The sequence below is a fragment of the Phalaenopsis equestris genome, unplaced genomic scaffold, assembly GCF_001263595.1.
Source record: "Phalaenopsis equestris unplaced genomic scaffold, ASM126359v1 Scaffold000203, whole genome shotgun sequence".
Lineage (NCBI taxonomy): Eukaryota > Viridiplantae > Streptophyta > Magnoliopsida > Asparagales > Orchidaceae > Phalaenopsis > Phalaenopsis equestris.
Genome location: NW_018164645.1, coordinates 2622567 through 2643987, shown reverse-complemented (window position 1 = coordinate 2643987; position 21421 = coordinate 2622567). Strand labels below are relative to the sequence as shown.

Genomic DNA, 21421 nt, shown 5'->3' with positions numbered 1-21421 from the left:
CTCCAAAACCTTCATTAGTTACTCCAAAACCGTAGCTACCATGAGTATTTCTGAAGTCTTCTACCACTCTACCAACATGTCCATTTAAATCTCATCCAATAAAAATTCTTTCTTCAAAATGTATCATTGTATTAAGTCTTTTAAGTCATTCCAAAATTTATCTTTAGACCTTGTATCTAAACCTACTTGAGGAGCATAAGCACTTATAATATTAAAAATTTTAGTATCAATGATAATCTTAAGGGCTATAATTCTATCTCCAACTCTATTAATTTTTACAACATTATTTTTCAAACTCTTATCTATAATTACACCTATACCATTTCTAATGTGGCGTTTACCAAAATACCAAAGTTTAAAACCTAAATTATCAATCCCATTAGCATTTTCTCCAACCCACTTAGTTTCTTAAATACATAAGATATTAATTTTTCTATGAATGATAATATCAACTAATTTCATTAATTTACCATTGTAAGTACCTATATTCTAAGATTCTATTCTAATATTAGTTTTATTATTTTCATGGACAAACTTCTTTACCCGCATTCGTCCGTAATGTGAGAACTCTTGGTTATTTGACATTACACCCGGGCGCCAGTGTAGCAGCCCTTGCACACTTTTCGCTGTATTCAGGCTATACAGCGTGTCACTTCCATGGGACGTCCTAACACTTACACAATGATAAAAAATATTCATGTCATGATTTTTTCGACAAGTTTTACGCTGGTTGTCGACTAATTAACACAACCCTCCACTTTTCACATCCGAATTTGGGACCGACAATGACAGAGTTAAAGGATGCAATGATAAAAAAATTTTGCTGCATTACAACGATGAAAGCTGCAACCATAGAAAAATAGAAGAGAAAGAAGAGTATGCAGCAATTATAGTTGTAAGATTGTAATAATACAATGATGAAAGCTGCAGTAATAGAAATAGAAGGAGAAAAACCTAAAACTATAATAATAGAGAATTAGTTTTGTATTTCATTCAAATGCTTGTGTAGAGTTTATATAATCCTAAGAGAACTTCTAATAGAACACATACAAAATAAGGGAATAATAATTGCATGCTAATTACAGTTGTTTATAGATTGATGGATATGCTGAATCGTAATTACACATTAATCATAATAGTCCTCAGATTAATGAGCATGCGGCAGAGATCATACGGATTAATAATTTGTCAGTAAACGAGAAAGCAAATAGGATATACATCTTGGTGTGTGTATATTTTAGCTGGTTCAAAATATGTATGCATTTCTCTATAAATAATTGTTAGGATTGTGACATACCAATTGCACTAGCTCTTTCTTTTTAATTTTTGTTTTTTTGAAATTTTTGACACTATAACGGGGGAATTCAATGATTGTTAAACTTTGGTCACAATATGTTGGAAAAAAACAAGCCAAAAAATTTACAATACCACAAACACACCCACAATGGAATTGATGAAACAAAATCTCAAAATAAAACAACATCAAATTTTTACGTGGAAAAATAGAGTAAAAACACGGGACCCATAGCCACTTAAATACCTCCACCAATCAACTTAATGGATATACAAAGTTCTTCTATAGAACACTCGTAGAGAAAATCAACAATCAACTATCACCAAAGAGGTGATATACATCAACTCTATTAAACACAAAAAGAAGGTTTGGTAATCTCACCAAGTTTTTTAAAAAATAAAATTTTCTTACTCCATATTGCTTTCACGTTGCTGCCCTAAAATCCTTAGAGTCACGAGAGGGATTCCCGCCATCAAATGCAGTGAAGTTGTCGGTCTTCCTTTTGTTTGCGAATTGTAAGGAGAGAGAGAAAAGAAGTGTAGAATGGGGTAGCATCTGTTTCTCCTTCTTGCCAAAAAAAAATGAAAACCTTTTTTTCCCTTAGTTAACAATAGGGAAACTTAAATTCAGTTTCCCCAAATTGCCAAGGTTTTTGTCTTCACGTGGGAGGAACCCACAACAAGCTTCCCTTACGATCACGTGGAGAAAAGGCTCCCCTATACTTGCGATTCCTCGAACATACTATAAGCTTATCATGAACTTTTTGTCATCATATCAGAATCATTCTCATTAGTATGTATCTTTTCAAGCACTAATATCTTCGAGTCTAACATATTACAAATCCAATATCACATCATTATGCTTCGAATGTGAGTGGAATTTCAATTCTTACTGAGATGAATTGCACTCTTACCATCACAGTATAATTCAAACTTATCTTGCTTATGGTTCAATTCTTGTTGGAAATTCTTCATCCACAGGACTTCTTTGCAAGTTTCTGTGACCGCAATATATTCAACCTCAACTGTTAAAAAAGCCACACACTTCGGTAGTTTAGATTGCCATGAAGCAGCTCCCTCTGCAAAAGTAACCAAGTATCCCAAAGTGGACCTTATGATGTCCATATCACCAACCATATATGTATTTGCGTAACTATCCAAAAGAAGGATTATCATTCCAAATCATAAATAAATTTATGAAGAACCTTTGAGATACTTGAAAATTCACTTAAGTGTTGCCCAATGCTCTTTTCTTGGATTGAAAATATATCGACTAACAATGCCAACTACATGAGCAATATATGACCTCGTACATACATCAAGCTGCTCACAACGGATACATAATACACATTCTTCATTTCTTTCTTCTCATTCTCACTTGCAGGGCATTGTTCATTGCCAAGTTTAAAATGACCTGCAAGTGGAGATACAATTGACTTCACATTGCTCATATTGATTTTTTCAAGAATTTTCTCTATCTACCTCTCCTGATATAACCATAACTTGTTCTTCTTCCTGTCACAAATAATCTTGATTCCAAGTATTTGCTTTGTTGGACCCAATTTTTTCATGACAAAAGATTTACAGAGTTTTCTCTTACGCTTCTCAATCTTAGTCACATCATGATCAACGATTAAAATATTGACATATACTAAGAGAATCATAAGATCACTATCAGAGAATTTCCTTACAAAAACACAAAGGTCAGAAGTTGTTTTACTGTACCAATTGTTTCTATAAAAGCATTAAATTTTTGGTACTACTGTCTTGGTGCTTTGTTAAGCTCATATAAACTTTTTCTCAATTTACAAACAATATTTTCTTTTCATTTTCTTTGAAGCCTCAGGCTGCTCCATGTAAATCTGCTCCTCTAAATCGCCTTGAAGAAAGGTCTTTACATCAAGTTGTTCCACCTCCAAATTAAAACTAGCAGCTAATCCTAGTACAACTTGGATTGAACTCATCTTCACCACTTGTGAGAAAATTTCATCGAAATTGACACCCTTTGTCTAACCAAATCCGGTCACAACCAACCTTGCTTTGTATTTTCGTCGTGAGCAATTTTCTTCTGACTTCAGTCTGAATACCCATTTTTTCTTTAAAGCTTTCATGACACTCAACCACTCTTCTTTCTTCTTATGTGACAAGACATCCAGTTAAGTCTTTGGTTCTCCCCTTCAGTAAGCATTACAAATTTGCTGGTAGAATATATCTTAGAAAGTTGTCCCTCTTTGTTGAATCTCTTTAATAAAGGTTTAACTGGTGCCTGTTCGGGGCTCTTATCAATTTGATTATCATCAGCTGGAAGTGGCTCATCGACATGTATATCTATGTCATCATTATCATGCACTGTAGTTGGATGGGCTATACCTGAATCAACAAATTCTTCATTGTTAGACTTTGACTCAATTGATTTATCAAAATTTACAATAGCTGATCTTCAAGAAAACATCTCTGCCTTGAAGAATTTTTTTGCCAATCAAATCCCAAAATCTATACCCATAATCCTTGTGGTTGTACCCAATGAAGATGCACTTTTTTATTTTGCTATTAAGTTTATGCCTCTCATCTCTAGGAACATGCACAAATGCTCTGCATCAAAAAACTCTCAAGTGCCCATATGAAATATCTTTCCTTGTCCATACCCTCTATGGTATGTCAGGATTCAAAGGAAGTGAAGGTGAAAAATTTACTAAGGGTCTGTTTGGGGCAGCTGCAACGTAATAATAAGCTATGGGGTAACAGCTGTCATAGGAAGCTGTTGTGCAAAAGTTGTTGCAGAAAAGCCGACTGTTTGTTTATTTTTTGCAGTTTGAAAACAATTGTGTTACAGTTCTTTTCAGACAAATGACCATTCCGACTCTGTATGGTAATGTTGTTTGCAACATAACTGTCATATTAATATATTTTATACTTTAGAAGCAAAAATCTAGTACAAAACATTACAAAAAAAATATACACCTCACTTAACAGTCAGTATCATGATTACTAAAATTAAGAAAGACTATTAAAATAACATTTAACAATATGATAATTTTATTTTTAAAATACAGTCGGCGTATGTCACGAGCTAAGCCGTCCTCCATTGATACTCTCTATGTCTGATCACTCTCGGCGGTAGAATATTTCAGTCTATCTGTCCACCAAAAAATGTTCAGTTCTCTGTTATTCGCCGCGGGCACCTATAAAACTGTCGCTTGTATCTATGCGACTGTGAAATTAACAGTGAACTTTGAATTTCTTGGTTGCCTTCAAAACACAAATGTGTCATATATGCATATCATCAAAAAACAAACCATCTAGAAAAGCCTCAGAAAACCACGACACCGAAAAAATGAGATGATGTTGGGTGGCTTTCATTAAGATTTAACATGTGACAAAAACCAGTAGAGACAAATAGGCCATCCAGAAGAACCCTTAAGACTGAATGTCTCATCACTAACCTCCAAAAAAATAAAAATAAACATGTAATACATATTTATATACCATATTATATCCACTGTTGCCTCGTCGTCAATCTAGGTGGGGAATAATACATGCAAAGAAGCGAGAAATAAAAATGAGAGTCAAAATTTAAATGATTTTATAGAATATCGATACAACAAATAATAATAGTTTTTACCATCCATCGTAAATAAAATAACAATAAGAAAAAAAATAGAATCGGTTTATTCGACATTCAACAATAGCGTCTGTAATCCGCTCTCTCAATTCAATCATTTCTCCGTCACTTTCGCAATCTTTGGTGCAACCCTCATGTGATTCTACTTCAGCATATGGTATAGATTGTCCTTTGTGATGTTCAAATGCTTCAGGCAGGACATGTAAGTAATCATCATCAGTCATGCTGAAGTCTACGTCATTGCGCGAATGATACTGCCGAATATAGTTGTAGAAAACTTGTGGCCGCTATAATTTGCACCTACACAGAAATGAATGTGTCAGCATATCACATAGAATAACCCATTTTTTTCTTCCACACTCCAAACATTCTTTCAATTACACCGCGTAAGGACGAGTGTTTCTTGTTAAACATCCCGCGCAACATTATTGGATCTTTTAAAGTCAGGAATGTGATATTTGGTATCCGAAAATGGCTTCAGATACCCCTTTGTAAGGGATATCTAGCGTCAACCAAATAATATTTTTCTATCGCAAATAAAATAATTAATAATGAACTTAAAGAATATCTAAATATGATTAATAGTTGAACAAATCTGGAGATGAGTGAGGGAAGATGTGATTTTGATTTTTTGTGGTAAAAGCGAATACACGACTGTCATGTATACTATCTTCCCAACCAGTCATAACAAAAGTAAATACATGTTGAAATCACATACAACCATCAAATTTTGTGTTGGTGATGTACACCGCCGAATGAATGCGGCCCTTTCATTATTTGATGCACGTGCATCCATGTGTGTTTCATCGATCGCTTTAATACAACTCTAACAAATTAAAGAAGGTTGTGTAAATTATACTAATCATTTTGATTCCTGAATATAATGAGTAAAAATATTTACCTTAAAAAATGACATATCGCAGGTCATTTGCAATATTTATTGGAGTCCTCTCAAATGTTGGATCATCTGGCTTGATAATCTTTGATGACAAACTAAAAGGGAAGTCAACCTCATTGAAAAATATCTGTTGATTGTCTCCAATGAATGTTAAAATCATTTCATCGCTCCTCTCATTAATTCATTTTATGACAATGTAGAGGGTTGTTGCTAACACCTCTTTGGTTGTCATTCTAGAGGAGAAATGAAGTCCATAATTCCTGTGTAATTCATTTAGAAGATCTATAAATATGGGTTGTCATACGAAACATATTGAATCCTGTACGGTGTCCTTCAAGTAGCTTCTCAACCCATTTATCACCAATGTAAGATGATTGCCATGCAGAGAGACTGATCTACGTATTAGTTGTAGTACTTATACATCAACCATATTGTTGCCACAATTTTTCTTCTGCGTCTCTCTCTTTGTGAATCTATGTTAAACAAGTGCTCTGTTCGGGTAAGATGTGTGAATCAAACAACTTAAATAAACTTGGAATTACGAATTACAAAGTGTACGATGAAAAGACAAACATCCAAAATAACATTAACATTGTTCCAAGGAAAAATAAAAAACATCTAAATTAGAAATTTGATTAGCCTACTGAAAATAATAACAAATAGTACAAAGATAATTTAATAAAATCAAGTTTCTCTGCTGTCATAAAAAAAATACGTAAATAATTGACCCTACGACCAGTGGTCATCTTCATGAAGAACTCTCTACGAGTTTGGTCCTCCAACAATTTCATGGAGTACAAATATAACGACTTGTCTGCATAAATTTCTGGGCTTGCCTTCAGAACTCGGATAACTTGTTCGATGGAGGTCGCTTGTGAAGTCTCAGGGTCACTGAGTGCATGAAACCACCAGTTTTGATATTGGCTTCTAATGAAAGCAGCCTCTTTTTTTTCTTTTTTCTTTACCCTTGGACGCTTTGACTTGCATGTGAACTCTACTTCATTTTGATTTAGGTTAGGACCATCATTGGAGTCAGTTGCATGCTCGACATCCAAGTTCTTAGGTATGCCTACAAACCCTTGCTCACTAGGGGCCCACCAAGCATTATTATCGGTTGCCACAACCCCACCAAACATACAATCTAACTTCTCTTCCAGATTAGAGTCAATACCACTGAATTTGAATTTCTCGGCGGCTGACACTACCTGTAATAAAAGGGGACATGGATATGTTCATACAGTTTAGGAAAATAAAGTCAAGAAAAGAAAATCATACATGGATATGTTCTCACCTCCATTCTCTTTGTCCACCATTCCTCATAAACATCAATACTGCATTTGATTGGATCCCAACCCAAACTCGTGGATCCTTGTTTCAATTCTTTTAAGATATTTCAGTCATTTTTCAATTGATCCCATTTATTTTTCAATTGAATCCTATCGTATTCCGTTCCTGTCATTTCCTTGTACATTTTCATAATATTTTGTCACCCTTCCTTGTTAAAATAGGTGGTGAGCCTATTTCCCAATTCGAACCCCTTAAGATAGAGGTAGCAAAATATGAGTTTAGCTTCTCTATCCCACATAGCTGATGAACCAACTTCTTTTGTCTTAACCATTACGTTAGTAGCATACAAAAAACTAAACATAAATATTTGACAGAAGTACTTATCACAAATCACAACCACACAACACCACCTCCACGCTTCTACACATTCACACAAACACCTCCATACAAACATGACCACACACCAACACCTCCACACCTCCACAAACAACCACACACCAACACTTCCACACCTCCACAACACCACCTCCACACACAAACACAATCACACACCAGAACATCAAGACATCAACACATCATAACACCATACACAAACACCACCACTAAAGAAAATCGCAAAATCCAAATCATGGAACTTGCAAAATCCAACGTCAGCGCACAACCACCCAAAAATCAACCAAATAGAGCTTAGAGAAACTAAAATGATCGCAAAATCAAAATGCCAGAATAGATAATGGTAGTGAACCACGAGCTAACAGAGAGCAAATGAACCAAAAGAAACCGAAAAGCTGAGGGGATTGGAAGTGGAGAAGAAAGGCAAACCCTTGCTATCGGAGCCACGGATTAGAGAGGAGGATGAGGGCAGATGTTACCTTTAGGGCAGAATCACGAGAGAAGGGAAAGTGAGACACGAGAGCGAAGAGCTCGCAAGAGAGGGGAGAGTGGGACACGAGGAGAGCCGAAGTTAGGGCAGTAAAACTCAAAGATAAATGAAAGACGAAACGCATGTCGCAGGGTCGAACATGTGACTCATGTTTATTATGTATCGCAGTCGGATTTTCCAAAACCCATACTAAAATCAAAATCCAAACGCTTTTGTGGGTGTTTTCATAATGTATTGCGCTAAATAAGCTGCCTCAAATGGGCTACAAGTCTCTTTGGATTTCATTGTGTAAGCCCATATTTTTTTGGAATGACCGTCAATGAAACTAATATGATAGCGAGCACCACCAAGGCTCGTAGTATCCATAAAATATATCAATATGCATTAAATCGAACACATTAGCTTTCCTAGATGGAGGGAGAGTTTTAATAGCTACTTTTTTGGTGTTTACTAGCTAAACAATGAGTACATATCTCCAATTGTGTAGACTTCAGGTTAGAAATAAGCTTCTGGAATAGCTTCTTCATACCATTTTGATTCATGTGCCCAAGTTGCATATGCCATAGTTGAGTGGATGAATCTTTAAATCCATTCACTTCTCCCTTGTAAGACTAAGCCTACATCAAATAAAGAGAATTATGGTTCTCTCTCTAGCAACCACCAAGGACTCCTTGGCGAGCTTCCATTTACAGTCACCGAAGTGGTTATGGTGTCCTTCATCATCGAGTATACCGTTGGATATCAAATTCAAGCGAATCTTAGGAACATGCCTCACATATTTCAGACACAATCAACATTCTGCATCAATAATCATGTAGACATCACCCATGCTCACAATTTTGTAGTCTGCATCGTTCCCCACCTTCACATGACCAAACCACCCTCACTGTAGATAGAAAACACATCACAACGAGAATCCTGACACGTGAGATTAATGTTGCTACTATAACAAAGAATGGTAACATCCCTATATGTTGTGGCTGCTATATTAACATCATTTTTTTTATTTCGTCTTTCTTCTTTTGCTTTTTTTTTTCTTTTTAACAGTTTACATTGAGCTCGCTTATACCCCGATTTATCATAGTGAGAACATTTGAACACATTCTTTGTCTGAGATTTTCCTTGTGATATGTCATAACTTTCACAACCCTTATTATTTCTGCTATTGTTTCTACTATGTTTCTCTGAAACTAACACTTGACTCTGCATCATTATCTCTCGCTTATTTATTTTGTTTTCTTCATTTAGCACTCTCTTTCACCATCTTCAAGGTAATAATGCCATTTGAGCGGAATTGCTAAGAGAAACAACAAGAGTCTCCCAACTATCCGACAAGGAGCTGATCGAATACAATGCAAGAATCTCATTTTCCAACTTCATATCTAATGCTCCAAATTGATCCAATATCTCCTGAAAAGCATTCAAGTGATAAAAAATTGCAGTTCCATCAGTGTACCTGAGATACATAATTTTTTTGGAAAAGAAAAGGACTTGTTTTGTGCATTTTTCTTTTTTGTACAATTCTCTTAGAGTTTCCCAAACTTTGTTGACATTTATCTCATTAACACCATGTTGATAAACACTATTGTCTATTTATTGTCGAATCTTGCCAATGACATTTCTATTCGACTTAGCCCTTATCAGACATATTTTTATTGGTTTGCTCTTATCACTCAAAGGTATACCTTCTAGGTCCAAACAACAAAGTAAATCCTTCCTGCATGATTTCCAAATCGAGTAATTGATTGCATAAATTTAATCATTGTATTGTTGTTAGAAATGGACTCTTCCATTTGGCCAGCACAAGAATCTCTAGAGCAACCTGTCTCTAATACTACTTTTTTGGAAAAAATAAGCTAAAAAATTCACAACACTACAAGCACACCTACTAAAATTTGATGAAACAAAATAATAAAATAAAGCAACACCAAATTTTTAACTAGAAACCCCTAAAATAGAGTAAAAACTATATGACTCGTAGACCACTTAAATACTGCCACTAATCAACTTAATCTTTACACAAAGTTCTTCTGTAATTTATAAATTGTGAGCTCACAAAATTCTGACACCTCCCTATGACTGAATTATTTTATAGTTTTGTTTTGAGAGTGCTTTAAAGGATTAAATTTTCATAAGACAGATTGAATTGTAGATAAGACGCTACTTAGAGATTTCACTCTCATTTTGTTAGGATTTTTTCATCTAAGATTTGAGATTTCTCATAGATGGAAGCTCCTATGGTTAATTAGGTCTCTCGATAATAGCAAAGCACCTTCGATTAAGGTTTATCATTAAGAATTGAATATTCAACTTAATATAACAACAAACTTAGGATTTAAATTGAAAACATTATTGCTTGAAGTTTAAAGCGGATGGTGGGAAAATGAAGATGAAGCCCAATCAATATCCCATGATTCTGTCATCCCAGGTCATCATGGCCTCTGATCTCTTTAGTCAGAGGAGGTAGTAACCCAACATGATAAAAGGATTCTTGTCAACAATCATGAGTTGCGTTGTCTAAGAGATCCTTATAAATATGAGGTGGATGCTTGTCTAAGGGGGCAAAATTAAGTCGACCTTAGCTAATGGAATACTTTGTATCTATCAATTGTACCTTTATGGTTCACAACTGAAAGGATAAAAAGCTATTGAGGAATATATGGGTTGCGGGCAACCATCCCGTCAGAGAGTTTGGTCATAACCGTTATTTTGTGGAGTCATTTGGCGTCAAAATCACATAGAAAAATGACTCGGGCCACGTCCTTACTAGTGTGTGATTGTTTTGATTGTGAATATAAGAATACTTTTGATATAACATAAACTCTTTGTGAGTTGAAGTCGGTCAGAAATTTATCACCCTTAACAAATTATTGCGGATAGTTGATAAAATTTACTTTGTCTTAAGTGATTTAATTTAAAATCGAGTATTTTAGTTTTGCTTTAAAAATATTGATTTAAAAGATTGGACTTTCCATTTAAAATTTTATATCAACTCGGCCATCATTGCGGTGGGTTTATTTTTGAACCATGTGGACTTTGTCCCGCTTACACAAGATTATGTTCAATAATTGATATAATTGAATTTAAAATAGACTCTAAAGTATAATTTTAAAATAGACAAATTCAGTTGAAGTATTTTTATTAACTTGACCATCAACCGAGATTTGGTTGCTTGATTTGCTATCGTTAAACATTGTTAACTCGGTTTTGTTTAAAGATGATTATATATATATAGTCAAAAAGAATGGTCGAAGGGTATTATACTAGTCTTGACCATCCCTCATCCCTCATGCGTCAAAGAATTCGAGTATTATACCCTACACTCGAAGGGAATCGAACCCCAGACCAAATGTGACTTACAACTTACAAGCAAATACCTCGACCAACTGATCTGAGTATGCAGTGTGTGTGTTATTTGAACTTATTTAAATACATTTAAAACTTAATTTTGAAAATATACCCCTTCGATTGAAATATTATATCAACTCGGTCATCACCGGGGAATTAAACATTTTAAACTTTTTATATTTGAAGAGACATTTAGTTTTGTTAGTTGTAGACTTTTTAAGGTATGTGTCATATCGACTCTTATTCTTAGATGGAGGATCAATATTTTAAGATTTGGACGTTTATTCCAAAGTTGTTAGACTAGTCAATTCCAGTCCTTGTGAGGAGAATCAAGCTAGTTTAGTGGACTTACAACACTATCCTGTAGATAAGATGGTAATCCTCCTCTTCTTACATCTTTGATTTTTATAATATATAATGTATATTATATTTGAAAAATAGCAGAATTCTTTTTGTGGCTAACATGAGAATAAAAGTTCTATTTGGGACGGCTTGTGAAAAACAGGGATGATTTTTCTTATTTTACTGCGGCTGAACTGGCTGATAGGAAAGGTGCAATGATCTGCGTGAATAAAAGAAACAGGGAAGCAGCAAATGAGTCATGCAATTCGAATAAGGAATTTCGAGAATCTCTGTATATCGCGTTCCCGTCGCCTTCTTCGCCGCGAAGTTTCGGATGTTTCTGTAGGTTGCATGCACACAGAAAATAAAAGGGAAAACGACCATATGGAATGGAATATCACCTCGTTTCGAAGGCCTATGTTGCAATTCCATCATCTAATGTCTCGGCTGCATCGTGAAAGGCGAAGGGAAAGGAGACTGATCTGATACCTTCGTATGCCAAACTCCCGTCGTATCTTCCAAAGGTCTCTGGATGCTTCAATACCGTCGTTGCTTCCCTCTGTAGTAGGGCAGGCGAGGAACGAGTTGAAGATGGGAGTTTTGGGTCTCTGTACACCGACGATGTTGTTGTTGTTTTCCTGGCCAGCACCGATCCCGGCTGTATCGTGAGGGCTGTCAGGTAGGAGAGGGTTTTTTCCGGTAAGAGAGAGGTAGTTTCGGGCTTCTGTATGTCGCAATTCCGTCGTGCCTTTCTAAGTAGCTCCAATCGCAACAGTAGCGGCGAGGGTTTCGGGGACAAGCGAAGAGGCACTGGAGTCGTGTGAACCGAGAGAGGAACCGGGAGGAGCCGAAAGGCTTGTTCTCCGCGCACGATCTGAAGAGACCCGAAGGGGAATGACTCGAATGGAATGGACCTTGTATTTCGTCCGAGAGTTCTTCAGTGAATAAGAGTGGCGGAGGTAGTGTTTAGTTTTCGATTTTGAAATGAGCCTGGGAGACACAAGCGGGGGCAGATATGACATGCGGATGTTACTTATTTTTAATTAAATTTTATTAATAATATTAATAATTTAGTTTAATTTTAGATGATTTTGTTTCAACATCAACATCAACATCAATCATCATCAAATAGGTGGCAAACATTAACTCCATCAAACACAAAAAGATTTGACAATCTCACCCGGTTTAAGAAAAATGAAATTTTCTTACTTGTGATTCCTGTCACGCTGCTGCCCTGAAATCCTGTGAGTCGCCAGAGGAATCCTACCACCAAATGTCGTAAAGTCGCTGATCTTCCAATGAGAGAGAAGAAATGTGGATGGGGTTGCAGCCGTTCGTCCTTCTGGGCGAAAAAAACGGAAACCTTTAAAAAAAAAAAAAAAAACAATAGGGAAACTGAATTTTGGCTCTCCAAAACTGCCAAAGTTTTTTGACTTCACCTGGGTGGGACCCGCAGCACAATATCCAAACATTTGTTACCTATGCAACAATCAAACAACTAATATCATTTCACAAGTCTTTATTCATTTTGGACTAATTTTTCTTTAGGTGTATAAAAATCATTATTATCATTAAGATCTTTATCCTAACTATGGAGTCAACTTTATTTATCTTTATTTTTTCATCTATTTTATTGTGCTGCTTGCAGAGTTAAATTTGTTCTGTGAAAATCTTTTTGTAAAACTTCTTTGCACTTAAACTTTGGTCTACCCCTTTTTCTTTCTAGTTATGCCCTATTAATTATCTATGCCTAAACCACGTAAGGGCCATGTACTTATAAGTTAAAAATCAACTTTAAAAAGAAAATGATTTTTTAATTTTCACTATTTTTAAGTGTGAAAATGAAACCATTGTTGTTGGAGTTTTAAGGTAGTTTATGGATTTAAAGCAAACGTTGATTCTTATAATATCTAACCACATAAGGATAAAATCATTTTCTTTATTTTATTTAAATTTGTTTTTGAACTTTTATCAACCAATTAGCTTCCGAGTCTATTTTAATGTGCCAAAAAAAGGTTTATTTATTAGATTTGAAATGCCTAAGTGAAAAATCATCAGCAATGATTGTTAAGAGTACTTAATGACAATTGGTATTTTTCTTTTTAAATTCAATTCAGAGAATCTTCGGTCACTATTTTCTTAGTATTCTTTCTTCATTATAACATTCTCTCAAGGTTTAAATAGTTTGCTTGCAAACTTGATAAGCTTATTGTGGTACTTAATTTTTGTTGTAAGTATAAAAAAATAATGGTTGTTTCCATAAGCCAAGTATCATATCCTTGTTTATTTTTCACTTATACCTGAAACTCTCTATACAATCTTTTTGAACGGACAGGATGTGAAGGCAGAGGGGAATTAGCCTGTCCTACTTGCAATGCTGGGCAAGAGCCAGGGCATTACAAACCAAATCAGATGAGCCAATGCTCTGCTTGCCATGGGAGGGGTTTGATCGCTCATCAAGATGGTTCTGATTCAATGTAATCCTCCATATACTTCATTATCCTGCCTCTATGGTAATAACTTTTATTAGGTGTCATAACACCATTGAGGAATTAACAAAATTTTACAGATGCAAGAAATGCAACGGCACAGGAAAGCTACCCTGTGTGGCATGTGGCTCGCGTGGCCTTGTAAAATGCCAGACATGCAGTGGGCATGGTTCCCTCCTCACACATAATACTGCTCATGTTCAATGGTAAGTATAATCGCTTACAATGCTTTGATCATCTTTAGCTTGTGGAGAATGTAAATGCAAATGACCGCATTTTATCAACTCTCTTTCTTCCCCTGTAATATAGCTACTTATTTCTTGTTGGATATAACTTCTATTGTAATTTCTCCTTTTTTCCTTCTTTTTTCTCGGCGTCCTTGAAAAGTTCTTTAAATACTCTTGAGCATCTCTATTTTACTAAAAAGTTTGACGGTGAAGTATCCTCCCTTCTCTTCAAACTTGAAAGTGAACCAAAGTCGGTAGATCTAACTACTATAATCTTCCTTATCTTTCTATGCTATTTCCTCTCTCTCTCCCTCCTTGTTGGATAACTACAATCCATTCTTTCCCCTTTCCCTGTCTCAAACCTTAAAGGCCATTGTAAAGTTTCTTAGTAGGATTTGCGCTCAATTTCTATGTATTTACTGATCTAACACCCATACTTCAATTTTTTCATACATATGACTTTACCTATGCATGAAAATGTATATTTCACTTTTTAAAAGTTAACATAGTGATATTTTTGATGTGATATGAAATACTTGGGTTGTATAATTGTGAAAAGCAAAGTTTAGATGTTAGATATGTAAATTCATTGGAATTAGGTGGTATTTATGTAAATGTCTCTTTTTTAGGTTGTATGTAAATGTCCCTCTTTTAATGGATGCCCATATATGTGTTTAATGTGGAAATTGAATTTAGGAGGACACTTTCAACACGCAAAGTAGCTGCTTCAAGTGGAGCAGCTTCAGTTCCTGATGAAGTGTTCCACAATGCAAGGGGCGTCCAGCTTTACAACACACAAGCATACCAGTGTGCGCCTGCCTTCTTTGCAGATTCATACCTCCTCAACAGGTTCTCATCAGAGGTCATGGCTGAGCGATCTCCCATTCCTCCCTCTGCGAGACTTATCTGTGAGAGGCATCTCATTTCTGTGGTGCCCGTCACTCGTGTCACGATGGCTTATCTTAAACGTTCCTTCTCTTTCTACATCGTCGGATATGCCCGGGACATTTATATAAGGGATTATCCTTCAGAATTCTGCTGGGGCCTCTGCTGCTGTTTTGAATGGTTGAAAAGGTAATCTCTCTCTCTTTCAATAATTTTCCAAGGAAATTGTTGATGATTTGTGTGTTTGTGTGTGTATACATATACATATATCTTTATGGATTATTGTGTGTAAACTAATAGAGGAATATTCATTGCCAGCAAGATTGTTGTTGTGAATGAATAGTTGGCTTCGAGTGTTTCAGTTCTGGAACTGCTTTTCAATGTGAAAGAAAGGCGCTCCATGGTCATTATTGTAAGTTATACATAAAGCACTCCTTAGATTATATTTGTAAGTACTATTTATATTTTTTTATTAAAATTGTAAGTGGCTTATCCTGCAACAAACCTAGTAAACTCATCTATGCTAGCTCTCCTCCACTTTCAAGGAGCTTTGGATTAGAATAATGCATGTTTATTTTTAACTAACGTTGGCATCTTAAGCAATATAAGGAATAACTTCCAAAACAAACTCATGATTTTTTTGTAAGGTTTGAGTTAAGGTTACATGAGGAGTCAAGATCATACAATGTCACAGTTTGAGTGGGCGGTAAGATCCCATAAATAATCAAAATGACTTTTTTTACCATTTCATTAGTAAATATATGATTTCTTCACGGGGCAAAGACTCACAAAACTTTTTCTCCAATAACATAAATGAAGGCTTGCTTAGACCACTTGAAAGACTTATTTCTCGCTTATCATACATAGAGATTAGTGCTTTATAATATTGATCCAATAGTTAATCCAACATAAAGTTGACTGAGCCTTATGTCTTGGGATATATTTGTTTTTTATTTGGAAACATAATGACTATAATAAAATAAAATAAAATAAATTCTAAAATTAAAGTGTGTATAATTCACGAACAAATCAAAATCGAACACTTGCAAATGCATTGTATAATTAAAGTGTGTATAATTAAAGTGTGACAACAAAATTATAGGGGTCTGGTTCCTCATTTTTATCTTTTATTTTTTAGCTTTCTTCTATGATATAAGAACTTTGCCTAATTTTCATATATAATAATTGGAGACGGGTCAACATCTTATGCCTTTTTAACATTTTTATCTATTTATATAATAGCAAGGGATTGACCAATCTTTCCATTATTCCCCTCACTTCCTTTTCCATCTCCTTTATTTTTCTGTCCCGTAAAAACCTAAATCCTGTATTGTTTTTTTTCTTTCCCTCCAATATCTTCTCTATATATCAAACTTAGATTACTCAGAGTGTCTGCTCGAATTTCTTGCGCTTGAAGTTCCTAGACCCCGAACCTCTTTCATTCTCATGTACTCATCCTATAAAGTATTGCGCTAAAACTAAAATAAAATATATTTTCACAAGGATTATAAATAAAAAATAAATATTTTTCTTACACAAGCTCTTTGTGCTCTTTGTCACTTGACATCAACCTACTGGTGGTCCAATTTTCTACTATATAACTTTACACTAGTCGGTTCTCTTCAAATCACTTATTTCTATGAACATACTCATAAAATTAGTAAATAATGCTTATAAAATTTTCTAACATATATTGCTTATGACTTACCAATCTCTTCTTATATTGGTACGGGCAATTGGGCCTCTAGTACATAGAGAGTTGCTTATATCGCCACTATAAGATGCCAAATGTATTTATTTATTATTATTATTATAAACATAATCATGAGAGACACATGCCCTACATGGCTCACCTCATATTTAATCTCCAATTCAAATAGACATATATTAAGATCCGCAAATGTCTATGAAAATGTAGTGTAAACGAACAAACAATACCTCTTATCTTAAATTTTTTTCCTAATATATTTGTTTTTCTGTATTAGCCACGAATTTTTTTGTGGTATAAAGCATATAAATGGAAATCTTTTTAACTAGATCAATATTTATTGTATGAGTGCAGAAAATTTAATTAATATCTCAAAATTTAAAACACTTATTTGCATTTTTATTGATATTTTCTTTCAGGATAAATATAAAGCAGCATATTTATTTTTATTACTCCTATGATTTTGTGGGTTGGTTATATGTATAGATTAAACTTGTAAAAAAAATTTTGTTAGGACTACTTAAATAAAATAAAATAAAAGTAGTGCATACAAACTTACTCATCTTCCTCACACTCAGTAAAAGTGCATGAAGTGGGTGTCCTAACTCCATCATGATCAATAAGAGTGGATGAACTAACGTCATATAGTGATTATGGTTGATGGTGATAGCTAGGCTCTTCATAACTTATGTTGCTGAAAAAGGAAAAATAGTGTGGTTTCAATGGGAGCTAGGAATAATAGGATGATGTATGTGCAAGTAAAGTGGTACGAGGCGGTTTCATCGGTAAGCAAGTCATGGTAATGAGAGCAACAATAATGTTGGTATGAAATCTTGGAGGGTAAACAATCTTCTTTTTTCTCTTGATAATCGACATGATTGATTGATTGGCGATGGATGTTGTCACCATCACTTGATGCTAAAGGAAATTAAATGATTGAATTAGCCAAAAAAATATTTAAATTATTAAATATAAAAGTGTTAATGTATAATTACCGTATACATAAGAACTAAAAAAAGTATATTCTAACTATAATGCACATGCCATATAATTTTTTCAGCTAAATCATTAGAAGTTAAATTTAAAATTTTCTCATGTTCATCACCACTTGTTGTAAGTCTATCACCAACTTAATTTCACTAATTGAAAGTAAAAAAATCTCACATCTCCTCATCCCAATGAACATAATCAATATATATTTGTTGCTGTGTCTGTGTCTGTGTGTGTATTTATGTATATATATAGATGTAGATTGACACTCACACAAACTTCAATAAATTCACGATGAATTTTAATTTAATTTTGATAATTAAAATTTTAAGTTAAATTTCATTAATACTGAGCTTAATATTTTATTTGAATTTATAACTATATCAATTTTAAGTTTTAATTCAAGTCCATTTAAATTACTCATCTATTTATTTAAAAAAATAAAAATTTAAGTCTATTTAATTTATTTATTAAAATTATATTAATTTTGAGTGGAATTTTATTTTAAATTAAGCCCAAGCCCAAGTTAACCAAAAAAGGTACATTCAAGCCCACTTAAAGCCGAATCACCTAGATCCTCTAGGAAGGAAACCTAGTTCTACATAGGGAAAGTGGATGAAAAAAATTTACCAAAATAGAGGTTTACAAGCCCCGTGAAGTTTATTCCCCAAACATAAAAATCTATACATCCACAATATAATTTAAGAACATCCCATCTCTTATAGAAATATTTTGTCCCTCTGACACCTATCACAGATCTTAATATAATCATTAACATATTTAAATAAGGTAGGCCAATAAAATTTATATTGTACCATCTTAGCAACAATTCTAAGTCATCCAAAAAACCATGCAAATTCAAAATCATGACAGACTTTAATAATTTCTTCTAGTGGAACAAATCTCCTAACAATCTAATCCTTATCCTTTCAAAATAATATAATTTATCCTAAAAATAAAATATGAAAAAATAAACTTTTTTTTATGGTTATCTAGCATGTCCAAAGATATAACACTACTGAAAATGTAGTTCGGTATGTTAGCATAACAAAAAATATTTTGTTTAAAATGGTGAGCAATTATTAATCAAAAAATTTCCCATGGATGTCATAAAGCAGGTTAGAATAATATTTTCTATATAATCAAGACAAGTGGCATGTTATGTGGTTTTCAATTTCATTCCTATCTACTATCTCTAATCAAATTTCTATAACAAAAGTGGATGACATATCAATTCATGATTGACATCCTTCTTAGTTATAAGGTATTTAATTATACAGTGATCGATATGGATTTTAACTTTAGTGTCTATTATGTAAGACTTAAATTTATCAAATAAAAAAACTAATACAAGCAAATTTTTATCAGTTGTGATATAATTCACTTGTGATTCATTTGAAGTCATACTCATATAGTAAATCACATGAAAAATCTTATCTCTATATTGTCCTAGCATTGCTCCTACAACATACATTAGCATCACACATTAATTGAAATGACTTTCTCACTTTGGTGCTATAATAACTGGTGCAATGGGCACTGCTTGGCTAGCACCTAGGCACTGCTTCTATGCTTAGATTGAAATTCCATCATTTACCTAAATCCAACAAAATATAATAAAGTACCTTTCAAAAGAGTAAAAATAACATAAAATTAAACTAAAATACAACATAAAGTCACAGTTCAACTATACATCACAAGCTTATGTCGTTGCATGCTTTTAAGAGATTAGGATTAGGAGAAGTTCAAGCTACCACTGCAATCCTTCAATGTGCATTTCAAACTTTTACTTACCCTTGGTGGATTATAGAAGATGTCTTAATTAAAGTTGATAAGTTCATTAACCTAACAGCTTTTATTGTGTTGAACATGGACGAAGATGTTGAGATCCCAATCATACTTGATAGACAAGTTCTTGCCACTGAAAGAGAAAATATTGATTTCCAAAAAAGAGAGTTAACTATGAGAGTTTTGGATCAAGATAGAACCTTTATGATTTATAATATGATTCTACCCTGTACGTATCCTCTAAAAGTGTGTTGTAGAATTGAGATTGAAAATTACAAAAAATTATGAGTAAAGTTGTAGGGAAGAATGCATGTATTGAAGAAGATTTTAGATTGATATCAAAATTTATTGTCTTAGGAAATCCTCCAAGACAATTGGAACATTGGAAGATTTATCAAGGGCCACTGAAATTGCAATTTAATCCTGGAGAAAATTCTTATGAATGATTTGATTGTGTTATGTCGAAGACAAAAAATGAAGCATTACTTAGGAAGCAACCTAAGAATTATATAGTTTGATTTATGTGAATTGGCTTTAAGATTGATTTAGTATAATGAATTTGATTGTTTTTATTTTTTATTTTTGCTTTTGTTTGATGGTTTGATTGCATGAATGAAAAGATGTAATCATTATGCTCTACAACTATAAGTAACTCTCTGACGACTGTTTTCTAATTAAAATTAAATTATCTTATATATAAAACTTCCTAAACATTTAGATTAGAGTTGACTATAAATAAAATTAACCCACAAAATATATAAAATCTAATAATTAATCACATCAAATAGTTTAGTTCTTAGTTGGCACCCAATGAACATTAATAGTTTGAATTACATTAAGAGATAATTGAGAATTTTACCTAAGAAATAGATAGTATTCAAAATTATTAAAGAATATTTTAACCAGATATAATAATCCTTTATGAAAGTGAAAAAAAAGAGAAATAAAAGTCAAAAGAAAAAGAACAATTGTGAAAGCTAAGTAAAAAAGAAAATTATTTTAGGAGCTTTCGAAGAGAAGCTTTAGATTAAGCTTGAATTATAAAATTGGTACCAACCCACTTTCTAAAAGTTAAAAAATAAATAACATACTTTAAATTTAGAGTACCGATTTTCAAGAGATAATAGTTGAATCATCATTATTTAATTGATTAGTCAAATTGAATTATATATTTAAGAAATAATCTTATTCAATCAACCAAATAAGTGTTTATGTAAAATTACATAGAAAGAGTGTTAAAACAAGTTATTTGGGGACATTAGGTATTTTTACAAAAATCAATCTCAGAGGTTTATGCATTATGAATATTTTATTCGCCTCTTTATTAAAACTATGAGATCATATACTTAAAACTACCATTAATTTTCAAAGATTCTAGCTTTAGAATTTAAATTACTTGAGGGCAAGTAATATTTAAGTTTGAAGATATTTGATGTGTATTAATTCTTCATTAAATTTTTATATTATTTATATCATTGCTATGATTTTTCATGTATTTGATGTAGTATACATGTTGCATGGGTGATTAGACAACTTGGGGAGCAAAGAAAATGAAAATGACTCAAAATAAGTTGAACTTGCACCCAAGTGTCAGCCTTTGAAGCCTAGACACCCAGAACCAGAGGACTAGGCGCATGTCCTGGGTGCCCACACGGTAGTTT

The 21421-nt window shown here is 33.6% G+C and overlaps 2 protein-coding genes across 7 annotated transcripts in view; both read left to right on the top strand.

Moving 5' to 3' along the window:
* Positions 1–15794, top strand: part of LOC110022994 (protein SSUH2 homolog) — a 22915-nt gene extending 7121 nt beyond the window's left edge. Inside the window, exons 4-7 of the mRNA XM_020722183.1 lie at positions 14009–14150; positions 14243–14368; positions 15086–15463; positions 15593–15794. Of these exons, the coding sequence (XP_020577842.1) occupies positions 14009–14150; positions 14243–14368; positions 15086–15463; positions 15593–15617 (671 nt within the window). The 3' untranslated portion in view covers positions 15618–15794. The remainder of the gene's footprint in view (positions 1–14008; positions 14151–14242; positions 14369–15085; positions 15464–15592) is intronic.
* The window catches only part of LOC110022993 (phytochrome B), a 34293-nt gene continuing 28502 nt past the window's right edge, over positions 15631–21421 (top strand). For all 6 annotated transcript variants that reach the window (XM_020722182.1, XM_020722181.1, XM_020722177.1 and 3 more), the window contains exon 1: positions 15631–15686. The gene's annotated coding sequence lies outside the window, so the exon portion shown is untranslated. The remainder of the gene's footprint in view (positions 15687–21421) is intronic.